Here is a 13,509-nt window from a genome sequence, read left to right as displayed (position 1 = left end):
TATAATGCCTAATTGTCAGATCTTTCTTTCTTTGCTCATTTGTTTGAAGTCTTAGTCGTATTTGTCTTCCTGGCCTTTCTTCTTTACTAGGTAGTAGAAGGAGTATATTATTTTGCTCCTCTGGTATCTGAAAAATCTTCGATGGCGGTTTTTAAAACAGCAAGTACCTACTCAAGCGCAGGGCACGGTGTAGTAGTATAATCATATTTGCAGGCAGGATTCAAGAGGCATTTTACATTTCAGTCAGTGTGTATTCAGCAAAATGTTGATCAACCAATAGGCCTTTGTGAAGTTCTGCCACTCTGGGCTGAGGAGGTGTCCGCCCACTGGAGTTCATGAAAGAATGGAGGAGAGTCAATGCTTATTAGGGTCATCAGTCACTGTTGATGGTCTGATTCATCATAGGCCCTCTACCTATGGCATTGGTCTTTTATACCTAGGCTTTGCTGTTATTGTCCGAATCCACTGTCCGATACCGGTTTCCTAAGCTTCTATTATTGTGGTCAAGTAGCCACATTTTATTTCATCCTGTGGACCTTGTCTGCATGAGAATAGTGAACACAGCACGGAGAGAACCTCAGATCCAGCACTGGACATCCAATTTTGGGTTTGTCAGCCAATGTAAGATGGAGACACCAAGGGTCTGTCCATAGTCTCATAAGTCAGTCGGATTTGCTACTTCACCTCTATGATTTAATAACAATAGAAATTTGCAAAATAGATTAACACAATCCTGTCTTTTTTCTCATGGTATATCTTCAATGAACTGCTCCAAAGATCCAAGAGCAATCTGCTATACTTTCCTATTAGTGTAGGTGTGTTTGACACTAAAAATAAGTAATAGATACCCAACATTTTACTCACTTTACGTATGTGCCCGTTTCTTTGTCAGGAGGGATGGACAACTTCCTACTGACCTTTGATGTAACAACAGAATCAGATGGTCAAATATACCTTCAGAAGAGTAGGTGTCGATGTGGAGGAGTATACTTGTTCTCCTGGCTTGGCCTGCATGTTTAAATGGAAGTCAGTGTCCCTACCATTTTCAAAGTCAGTTCTAGAAGACCTGGTAACAAAGGAATGAGAGGACAAGGTTTTTATGGGGTTGCAGACTTAAAAAATGACCGATATCTGCACCTTCCACACGGTTGTTGAAAACTCAAACTTGTTTGTATGTATCGATCTCTCAGTGAAAATAGTGATTATATCAATTAGAAACACCCTTGAAGCGACTTAGAATAGAGAATATAGATAATTTAAGCTCCAACAAGACTTGAATCTTGTACTATATAGGACCGTCTTCTAGACCTTGGAACTTGAAGAATGCCTTAGTCTTTCTGGGTGTGGCTGTTTTTTTTCTAACACATTTTATTGATTTTCATTAGTATGAAACAACGAGCATTCATGGTACTTTTGAGGCATTTTAGGGGTCATTATGAAGGCGGAAGGACCGCCACCGCCGGCGGTCCTTCCGCCATCACCAAGTGTATTACCCACCACCAAATTAAGATGGCGGTGGGTACTGCGGAGGATGCAAAGTCCGTCTGCTGCTTCACCGCAAAAGGTAATTGCACAGATTGCCTGGCGGACGGTGCAGGGGCCCCAAAATGGTGGAGGTACGTAGCATGCACCGTCCACCAAATTAGGTTGTGGGTATATGAAAGGCCTTTCCGAAATGCTGGCGGGGATTGGGTTTGGGGGCCCGTTGCGGGCCCCGCTTGTTTGGGGGGTTCGCTGCACTGGGGGGTACCCATGGGACCCCCCTGCATTTCCATGCACCAAGTGGCAGGCATCCTGCCACATAGTGCAGGGAAATGCAGTGCAAGCACTTTTAACATTGCGTACAGTGCTGCAGCCAGCAGCACCGCCCACAATGTTAAAAACCCTGTGGTGGGACTGCCGCATATCTGGTGGGTGGTCCCAAACACCGCTACGAGGTCCGCCTGCCATCGTAATCAGCCCCTAGGTTACACAGTTGTTATTGTTATTTTATCATTACCATTAAAACATTGCAATCCCATTCCACTATTTCTGGGTGTGGTTGTAGCATGATTTTTGTGGTTGTTCCTTCCAGAGATGGAACCATGGTTTCTCAGGAGAGACTGGATGGTTTTGTGCAGTGAGCTAGGAAGAGGGGCAGAAATCTGTTTCGGAAGTACCTGGCATCATCTGAATCTTCTGAATGTTTGCCGCCCTTGCCAAAAAGCATCTAAATTATGCTCACACCTTTGATGCCCTCAATGAAGCCCTAAACATTGAGCACCTCTTTCGCATGTTCCTCTGTAATGATATCTCTAATGTTGTAATATTCCTTAATGACCAGCACATTGCAGGCAAAATGAAGGACCTTAAAGGGGAATGGTAATAGCTGTGGCACTTTTTTCCGAGGCCCCTAGAGATGCAAGAGTGAGTTCTACAAAAGGAAAGAGTGCCCCACGTGGCCCTTTTGTTGGGCTGGAGACCTTGTATTAGAGCAAATCACTCTACGTCTCTTCACTGCTGACAGAATATATAGCATAACTTGACAACCTGGAAACTGTACTACAGTGGTCATCTGGAATATATCGCAAAGGGGATAATTGTCAAATACAGAGCCAGAATGGTGGATGGGAGAGCATCTATGGGAAAATGTGAGCAGACAAAGGTCTAAAAAAACTCTGATCAACCCCTACAGAGGTCTTATGTATAACAGAACCCCAAAACAAAATGATTGCGGGGTGGGTGGGGGAGAGGGAGGGGTTTGGAAGGTCCCAGTTTGGACAATGCAATCAACTTTCAAACTTTAGGTTCATCACTTTGCTGGTGAGCTGATAAAGGATAGCAAAATCAACAACAGAACAGTACCATCCAGGTTGTAGTCTTTTCATGGGTTCTGTTTTTCACTTCTTCTTCTGATCAGGCAGTTGTTCTTTTTGAAATCGCCATTGTAAACATTTGGAACTGAATTGGAGGAGCCACTAAAATTCTGAGTCTAAACTAGATTATAGAACAGCAATTAAAATAAACTTGTGACCTCTTCTATACTGTTTAGAATTTAAGACACTCGGAGATAAATAAGGCAATTTCCCCTTCCTATTCACTATAATGGGGTAGAGGTAGTTTGGTTTTTTCCTGGCTGGCAGTGTTCAGTGTACTTTCATCTTCTAATATTGATAAAGGCAAATTGTGGGTCATATCTCCACAGTGGGAATGGTCAGCAGGGGTGGACAAATTCCCTAGGAATCAATAAGCTTAGCCCAAGACATTGCAAACAGCCTTAATGTAGTAGGGGTTGCTGGCAGGGCTCAGGGTACAGGCATCTTCTAATAGCAAACACCAGCCTAAAAGTAGTAAGCGGTAGTCTAATTTGACTCTGAAATGTGCATGTATGTCCCAAGACCTAACTGATTGTTGAGCAAGGAAGACAAACGTTCTGTTCTCCCAGAGAAGACCAAAGCTGCAATATCCAAAAGACTTAACCAACACACTTCTGGTTGGAGCAAGCATTCAGATGGGTTGAATTAGCTGTTGTCCAGGGCGGGAAATGACACTTGTTGTCTACTATTGTTTTAGTTCAAAAGCCTCTGTCTAGAGGGGAGCATTTCTGCCATTTGCCACAGTCAGGGCTAGACTAACGCATTTCAGTGCCTGATGCCACATGACCGCAATAAAATGCTTTAGTCGCCCAAATTAGCTTCCCTGACTCTGCCTGCAGTTGCCCTGGAGGCTCTCTAACAATAAACAGTGAGAGCGCTGTTAGCCTGCAGTGCTGGGAGGGGAGGAGGCCCAGGCGGTGAGAAAGTGGATCGAAGACAGGTTGCTATCGATGACCATGTGGTTGGCTGGGGCCTGGCATTGCCACCTTAATGTGTATGATCTAAAAATAAAATAATGTTGATTTCATCCGCATCATTGACTGTTAACACCATGAGACCTGCATACACTAATTCAGGGTGTATGTGTTGTTAAATTACTAACACTGAACTCCTCTCTTACATTCTTCTTAAACAGCTGAATACACTTCAAAGAGTTCTTCCTGTCAAACCCGCAGTCATGTGGTTAGAGGAGGGTGGTGGTGGTGGTGGTGGTGGTGGTGGGGTTGGCCGTCAAATCGAAGCAAGCCTTTGTAGTGTACTCACAATGCTGCATGTGCATTGCCACTACGTGAACTGGGAAGCTGAGGAGTGAGGGAGTCCACAAACGGAGCAGGCAACTTGTCTATTAAAGTGAGGGACACTGCATTTCTGCCCGACTTGCCCATTTAGAGTCATTGTTGATATTTTCGAGCAGAGCCAGATCCATACTGAAACTACAGCAGCAACCGTTTCACACCTCCTTTACCACTCACATGTAGGTTTATGTACTTAAAGTTCAGGCGTTTGATACCATCTACACAGTGTCTACCATCTTCGTCAACAGCTCAAAAAAAAGCAAAAGAAAAACGCAAGTTCCAGATTCCAACACGCTGTTCACAAAAAACAAAACCTAGTAAAGGCTAAACGTCATGCACATAATGAAGCAACTTTTGACAGTGAATCAATCGCATACGATAGCAGTTCACCTGCCTTGTCACGACCTTGTGCTGCTCAATGACAGTGGCCAAAAAACTGCAGTCCAAGTGAATGGTATTTATCCTACCTTTTGGTAGCACTGTGCCTAGAAAGGGAAACTAATTTTAGAGGGCACGATTGGAGGGCCAAATGTATGTAAAATAATTTAAGTAAATGTCGAAATATGCAAATATTTTAGTTTCTTACGCCTAGAGATGAGGAGCAAGAAGGACATACTTATGTATAATCCAACCTGGCCTCCATTCAATTAGAGCAACTAGTTCCCTCGGCCACACATGAAAAGGGGCATCTTTTAGATCCTATTTTCAGTAATAGTGACCAGCTCAAAGTAGGCCTGATTAATAAGCTCCCATGGACCGATCACTTCCTGATTGCATTTACCTGGACTGCAAGTAAACCATCCCCCTCCCTGTTTACATCTAGGAAAACCCGAAATTGGTCAAAACTCCCTCTCGACAGCTGGACAAAGACTCTCAGCAACACCAGACCCTCCTTGTCTCACAACCCTACATACAATAACGCCAAATATGAAGACTGGATAACCACCTCTTTGGACCTAAGTCTACCATTATATCCGTCCAGATCTAAAAGACATAGCAAGTCAGCCCCATGGTACTCAGAAGACCTGAGAAACCAGAAACGTCTATGTAAGAGACAAGAGAGGAAGTGGCGCACATCCTACGACCAAGCCGAAAAAACTATTTACAGGGAAATGATTAGGGAGTATAAAACGGCCATAAAAAATGCGCAAGCAGCCCACTATACCCATAAAATTACTGAGGCAAAATCGAAACCGAAAGAAATATACCACATAGTAAACTCATTGATAAAACCATCCGCGCCCGCTTCAGACAATAACAATTCAGTGTCCAAATGCAATGACCTGGCTGAATTCTTTTTCCAAAAAGTAAATAAAATTTACTCCTCTTTCCCCAACTCACCCATCGATCAGTCTTCTTATTGCTTGGACTTTGCCCCGGACAGGGATATTGAGCTAAAATCGTTCCCCTTGTTATCTATGGAAACCTTGCAGAAACTAGCCCTACAAATAAAAACAGGTTCTCCTCGCGATCCGGCCCCTCCAGGCCCTCTGGTTCTAGCCAGTGATACTATCTTCCCCACCCTGCTGGAGCTGCTGAATTCCTCTATACTGAGCAAAACAGTACCCGTAACCTGGAAGCACGCTATGGTGCGGGCCCTCCTAAAGAAACCCTCCCTGGACCCAGTTAATGCGGGTAACTATCGTCCCATCTCCTTGCTCCCGTGGGCGTCAAAAATCCTGGAGAAGCACGTCAATACCATTCTGACGACATTTCTCGAGGACAACCACCTCCTTGATGCTTCCCAGACGGGTTTTCGCCCCAAACACGGGACAGAGACTGCCCTTTTGGCTGTGACCGAGGATGCAAGACGGATCTTGGATCGAGGGGGATCAGTGGCAGTGATCCTCCTCGATCTAAGCGCCGCGTTCGACACAGTACATCACAAGATCCTGTTGAACCGTCTTGCCGACCTGGGAATATCTGGAGATGCCCTGTCGTGGCTGGAATCCTTCCTGTCAGACAGAACCTTCCAGGTCTTCGACGGCACAGCTGTATCCTCCAGTAGGCCACTGGGGTGCGGAGTGCCGCAGGGCTCTTCCCTAAGCCCTACGCTCTTCAATGTGTACATGAGGCCGCTGGCTGGGATTGTTCGTCCGCATGGTGTTAATATCATCTCCTATGCGGACGACACCCAGCTGGTGGTCTCCCTTGCACAGAAGAGCGGTCTTCAGACTCCACCTGACCTGGCGGCCTGCCTGAAGGACGTAAAAAGGTGGATGTCAAGCTCATGTTTGAAACTCAATGATGACAAAACGGAGCTTATGCTCCTTGGCCCAGCAGCTCCTTCCACTCTGGAGTTAATCTGGCCTTCAAGCATGGGCTCCCCCCCCCTCCCCAAAGATAATATCAAAAGTCTGGGAGTATGGCTTGACAAGTCGCTGAGCCTAAACACTCAAGCCACCAAAGTGTCAGCCACTTGCATTGGCCTTCTCAGGGTAATCAAAAAAATCCTTCCCCTCCTTCCATTTGAGGCCAGACAAATTGTCATACAGGGCCTGATCCAATCACGGCTGGATTTCAACAATGCCCTTTACCTTGGAGCCCCGGACTATACTCTACAAAAACTTCAGCGCACTCAAAACTGTGCTGCCCGGGCGCTCCTGGGAATCCCTCGGAGGACCTCAATAAAATCCGGCCTCAAAACTTTGCACTGGCTGCCTGTCAGGGATAGAGTAAAGTTTAAGGCTCTTTGCATCGCCCACCAGACTTTCTGGAGAATGGGCCCAGAAATCAACTCTTCCCTGATTTCCCCATACCAACCCAATAAAACTCTACGCTCCTCAACTGCTACTCTTGCCACAATCCCTCGAATACTTAGATCCAGAGCAGGAGGACGCTCATTCTCATACAACATTGCCAAACTGTGGAATACTCTCCCGCTGCAGATGCGAAACAACACAAACCTCACCAGCTTCAGGAAACAGCTCAAAACCCTCCTGTTTAACAACTAACAGCCTTAGTGGCCAGGTTTGTTAGGTTTAGCTCCAGCGCCTGGACGCCTCAGGGCAACTGCAGCGCTATATAAACCCAATTTTCATTTCATTTCATTTCATTTCATTTCACTGTGTCTGTTAGGGGCTACAGGCAATATGCAGCAAGCCTCTGCAATAATGCTCAAGTGACTATGTCTTGTTTGACTGTCACCTAGTAAACTATGAACAAATGTCCCTGCAGTCCATGAAATGTGTTGGCCAAGCATAGAGGGGTGAGGACAGCAGGGTAACACAAGGCAAGTGGGTTCAGGCTTGCTCTGGCAGGGCAGCAGCCTCCCAAGTGCTTTGTCTCAATTATCCTTACATGTGCACGATACCCCTCTAGTTGTGATCTGACCTACGACCGGACTAGGGCTCCCCACCTGGTGCTCGTCTGCCTTTAGGAACATTTGAGAGCCTCAGAGGGGCTAGGGAAGTGAACCCCTTCGCAAATTTTGGATTCCTTAGATGCGGAAAGTAGATGGAATCTGGGCCTTGTAAAGATTATGCAGTGTTTGCTCAGGTTGCCAGCCTTGATTGCTCTTCCACATTCTTCCTCCTTCATGGGGTGTATTTGTCCAGAAGTAGAATGTATAAAATACAATGGTGCATGGCTACTGCTTTTGTTACCAATTTCCGTTCTTGCTTTTTTGGAATCCTTTTAATCAGTCAACAGCATATCGCCTGGCGCATGTAGCTGTATGGAATAGTAGGCTTTCTCTGATAATCCCTCTTTTTGGTGTACGGGCAAATAGCATGCCATTGTGCCTGCGACTGAGTGGGATAGTCCTTATTATATTCATACTGTGCACATCTATCTCACAGTCACATTCCCACACCCATCCACTGCACTGCCAGGTGATGCACCCCATAATACAATAACCATATTACAGTGGTCATCAACGCATAACATGTCCACACTTCACATATAGGCTACAACAAAAAAAGACACTACCTTCCCAACCACACATCCTACACAATGTAGCTTGCTATCCGTGTGAGTAAGAAGTTCAGCACAGCACATGGGGGTCAGTAAGCCCTATAAATATGCTACAACACAATTCAGTACAACACTCTGATGATCTGGCCATATTGTTTTGAAAGAAACAATTGAGAAAATGTATTTTAACTTTTCCATTCCTTCTCTTGATACGTTTGAACATACACAACTATGAAAGGAGTCTGATATCAGTCCTTGGATCTCTATGTGCTCTGCTAAACTGAGGCTCCAGTGACACTGTGAGGTACAGGAGGAGGAGGGGGGGGGGGCTCCTGTCTGTCCTGGTTTACAGCCTTTGCCTCTATTTTTTCTCCTGCCAAATACACATCCTGGAGAGGTGGGGAAGGAGAGTGGCACATGCTGTGTTTAAGGACATAATAAAGTTTAGAGCAGCTAGCTTTTATAGACCTCCTCCTGCTCCACTGTCATTAATGGAGCTCTCAACATTCCAATGTTCTAATACTCATGGTAAAATATCAATGTTTCAGTGTGAACAGATTTTATGGGTTTAGGGCAGGCCCCTTAACGTTCACCGCCAAGGGAAAGAGATTCATCAAGTTTGCTGCCAGATTACGAGCAGGAGGGAAAACGGTCTAGATGATCGGTCTAAAAGAATGACTATACATTGCTTTTTTATGTACCGGAGACTCCCGTCTCGACGACTGGGAATAATACAGGCATGTGAATCTATGAAAGTTCCAATACTGGAGTAAATGGTACTTACCTTCTGTAATGTCTTATCTGGTAAAGGCGTAGATTCTTTACCTTAGAATATTACCCAGGCATCAAACTGGATCCAGAAATTTACAAGCTGTACCCCCTGCATGCCAGTAGGTGTCGGTGTTGGGCTCTACATCAACCGTGCTGGATTTTAATTCCGCTGTGTAGATATAGTAACCACCCCAGCAAGCAGACATCCGTTTTTTTTCATGGCTTTCCAGGCCAAAAGCACATAGCCATGAAGAATGTTCACATACTGGTGTGCATATCGAAGGCCCTCAGAAGAAAGACACTATTGGATCAATATGCAGAGCAGGAAGGATGAGAGGGTAGGTAAGGAACCAGCAGCTAGGTGGAGTCTCTACCAGTAAGGCGTTACCAAAAGGTAAATAACTTTTTGTTTGGATAGACACTACTAGCTGCAGATTCCTTACCATAGAATAGGTACAAAAAGCTATACCTGTCCGGAGATGGGTCTGTAGACATACAAGACCAAAAAGTCCTGCTGGACGGGAATGGCAAAAGGCCCATCACCATGGACCTGACCATCCAGACAGTAGTGCTTGGTGAGCTGGTGCAAAGACGCCCATGTTGTTGATTGACAGATGTCCACGACAGGGACTCTGTGGGCGAATGCAATGGTCGCAGCCTTGGCTCTGGTAGAATGAGCACACAAGCCCTCAGACAGTTGCTTTTTGCCCAATGCATAGCAGATCTTTATGTACAACACTATCTATAGTGAGACGGTTAGTTTCTGTACTAGTTTTCCTTTCTAATCAAATCCCTCCAAGCACTCTAAATTATATCAATTCAAGTCCTGACACAATCCAATCAAATGGCAAATGTCACTATTCAAATCCGTAGAACACAGATCCAAGTCTTCAAATTCAAGGTTCATTTGTCTTTATTTTCATTTTCTTCACACAGCATGGGTTCTCAATACATCAGCCAACACGTGTTTCGTCGTGCAGCTATCTAACACTCGGACATCCTCAGGGCTGCAAGCAAAACAGTTCCCATGAGTCAATATGATCCCCATATGGCTTTATACTAGGAGTGTAGAGTAATATAGACACACCATAGTGAGAAATGTGCATAGCCATATAGCCTGGACTATGTAGAGAAGAATCTAAAGAATAGTAAAGCCACATCCCATTCACATCACACCTCTTGTGCGTGGAATCAGTGATAGCTTGGTGCCAGATAGTGGAAGTTATGACAGAGCAGCATACCTTATTCGTGCAATACAAACAAATTCAAATTCACCTATAAGTATTAGATCTGGCTCCCATATGTTCTCATCCTAGAACCGATCCGTCTTTCAATTCTAAAACAACAATCACCAAGTTAAACACATACTTCTATCTGGACACATTAATCCTTAAATGTCGCCTTTATTCGCAAACATAGTTTATCAGAACGATGCTCCAAGACAGTAGTCACAACCACCATGCGGTAACCCTCAGCCTAAGTGTATAGATAAACCATTATTATTATTTTTTATTTATTAAAAGTTCTCCACCATTATTCTACTCTTATACCATTCGTCCATAAACGCAAGAGTCTGTACCTGAGCAATCCGTTTTCTGCTACAGTTTCAGGTCTGTTTCTCCATTTAACTTATTACTATATTCCTAAGACAAGAGAAACCTACATAAGGTTCTTTGTTCCAAATCCTCTATTTTCTGTATAGTTAAGGTCACTATACTACTCACCCTCCCTTCTCATGCTCCTGAACATAGGAATAATCACTTTGTGTACGCTCCTTCCAATTTATGTTTTCTGAAAAATTATAATAAACAAACACATATTCGCTCATATCTCTCTAATTCATTTAAAATCCTAATTTCCAGGTTTGATACAAACAACAAGATCCACTCACCCTGTCGATATGTAATTTCAGGTACAAGTGGGTAATATCTTCGTCTTAACTCCTTCTAATGCTTAAATTCTGAAAAAATGATAAACATATATATATTTCATCGTACCTCTCTCGTTTACTTCAAAATCTACCTCCATGTTAGCACCAGTGGCGAAATCCACTCACCCTGTCAAAACGTAATCCTGGGTACTGGATTTCCGTTTCTTCTACCGCATAGCAAATCTGCTAAAAATACACAAATAGCACACTAAGGAGATTGTACCATACTCGTTGGCCACATATAAATGTCCAAACATAACTATAATATGTACACGTCCTTACCTCCTATCTAGCAGTAGGTCCCTCCGATTATCCGCTGGCGTTCTGCACAGGCGCCATCTTTAAGAACCTATTTATTCTCTATTTACGTCGGCGCCATCTTGTAGTGGAGTCCCACACTATCATAACAATCTCACATTTCTAATTCAACAAATAACGTTATCAAATATCCAACCGTTAATATATACATGATCTTATATTAATACTCGTTCACCGATCACGGGTAGAATACGCCTCCGCCTAAAGCGCTACCATCTATCACGTCTCCAATAGACTGCCTTGCAGTTCTTTGTCATAATAAACAACATCACATAGTGTACATCTCCCTATGTTCAATATCCACAATTACACTGCTGACGCGCACGGACTTCTGTCTGCTATTCACAGTATTATGGAGAAATATCGTGCCTCAGTCTTCGCACAATTCAATTCTAGTTTGTCAATAAAAACCACTCGTCTGTACCACTTATTATAAATATTCCAGATTCTGCCACCTGTCTCGAATAGCTAATTCCCAATCAAATAATTTGCCTCTCACCTGGTTAGTAGAATGTTACAGTAGTTAGATGTTTAAGGTAGAGTAGAATTAGAAATTATTCAAATCATACAAATAGTACATGGAAAAATGGATAGAGTAGAGTTAGAAATTATTTAAATCAGAAGAGACAATGCATGAAAAGCGGTGATTCAGAGGAGAATCAGACCGCATACAGGCTATAGATAAAAATCCATGGCCCATCTTTAACCAAGAGGTTTCATCATGAACATCTTGCATATCAGATACACAGTTTATGTAGATATTAAACTACACTTACACATTCCTATTGCAATCCCGCATCCTTGTTGCGAATGCACAGTATATATTAACTGCTATATCACATCAATGGCCCATCTCTCAGCAAGAGGCTTGTTTTCATATTTAAATTAACATTTCAGTCCCATCATGAGGAAGTTTACATATCGACTGTATAACATATATCAGCTATTTATTAACATTATCACAGTCCTGTTGCATTGTCACATCCCTATTACGAATACATATATATCTATTGTCATATTGAATCAATAGTATTAGTACCATTATCTCTTCCTCACAGTTAACTTCAAGTCTACGCATATCACAAGAGTTACGGGCAAGTGTGCACAGGTCCACATCAGTCAATTCCCAATATTTCATGTTTACAAAGGATCCCTACAATTGTGGATGATCTCCATGGTTGGTATTTATACTTTCATAACATGCATAACATTATCTCTTCCTGTTGATAGATGTAATAAGCAACTATACTGGACTTAATGCTTATCTCTATTATTGTCAGTGTTATCCCTTTCCGCTACTGCATTTAGTCCCGACCCAGAAAGAATTGATACTCATTATCTATGTTTAAACCCTTATCAACTGCCCGTAGCTTCATAATCCAGATCACCTCTCTGCGTCTTAGTTTCAATAACCTATTTCCACCCCGCACATCTTGGGTCACGTGATCTATCCCAAAGAAACTAAACTGATGATCCTCTTTCTTCTCCGAGTTCAGAATCGCATGGGCAGCAATTGGATACCTAGTATCTCCGTTCTTCCAAGCCCTGAAGTGTTCTATCATCCTATCACGAAGTCTCCTAATTGTGCTGCCTACATATATTAGCCCACATGTGCAGGCTATAATATATACTACAAAAGTAGTCTCACAATTGATAAACGTATCAATATGGTAGGTTTCTGAACCATTATAGTTAAATTCCGTCACCTTCTTTCTGGCCCATCTGCATGAACTACAACGTCCACATTTATGAAATCCTTTAGTCTTATTCGTAAGCCATGTTATTGGGGTCTTAACCGGATAACTAGGACTAAGGTCATTAGCCAATGTCCTACCCTTTCTAAAAGTAATACTCGGTCTCTCCCCAATATATGGCTGTAAGTCACTATCTGCTTTAAGTAAATGCCAGTGCCTGTTAATAATCGTATACAGTTTGTGACTCTCCACATTATAATGGGTCACCATACGTACATTCCCTTTCTTATCATTGTCACCAATAATCTTCTTGGGTAACAAAGTCTGTGTTCTCCTCAGTGCACACGCCCTCCTCCTTGCTTTGTCAATCACACTCTTTTCATAACCTCTTGCTGCAAAACGATTCACCATATCATAAATATTCTTCTGAAATTCTAAGTCTTCTGAACAGTTTCTTCTTGCCCTAACCATTTCACCGTAAGGTATCGATTTTATCTGGCAACTAGGGTGACAGCTTTTCGCATGTAAGATAGAGTTACAACTCGTTTCCTTGCGGTGCATTCTAGAGCATAGTTTCATGTTTTGTACATACAATTCAATATCCAAAAAGGTAATCTTACTCTGATCATACGGAGTAGTGAAACAGGGACAGGGAATCTTGAAGACTTGGAAAGTTTCTTTGAATATTTGAATAGCAATGATGTGACCTTGCGTTTCACTACTCAGTATGA

The 13,509-nt window shown here is 43.2% G+C and overlaps 1 protein-coding gene across 3 annotated transcripts in view; it reads right to left on the bottom strand.

The window, feature by feature from the left end:
• GALNT10 (polypeptide N-acetylgalactosaminyltransferase 10) overlaps nt 1-13,509 on the bottom strand; it is a 688,264-nt gene that overhangs the window by 74,864 nt on the left and 599,891 nt on the right. Inside the window, exons 11-12 of one of the 3 annotated variants that reach the window (XM_078653658.1) lie at nt 10,893-10,952; nt 10,738-10,796 (exon numbers count right to left, since the gene is read on the bottom strand). The exons of the other annotated variants lie outside the window; for them this stretch is intronic. Coding sequence (XP_078509784.1) covers nt 10,773-10,796; nt 10,893-10,952 — 84 coding nt within the window. The 3' untranslated portion in view covers nt 10,738-10,772. Of the gene's footprint in view, nt 1-10,737; nt 10,797-10,892; nt 10,953-13,509 lie in introns of those variants that run through there. 3 annotated transcript variants of the gene reach the window in all.

Source organism: Lissotriton helveticus, chromosome 7 (assembly GCF_964261635.1).
Source record: "Lissotriton helveticus chromosome 7, aLisHel1.1, whole genome shotgun sequence".
In the NCBI taxonomy this organism is placed as follows: Eukaryota; Metazoa; Chordata; class Amphibia; order Caudata; family Salamandridae; genus Lissotriton; species Lissotriton helveticus.
This window is presented reverse-complemented; position numbering and strand designations above follow the sequence as displayed.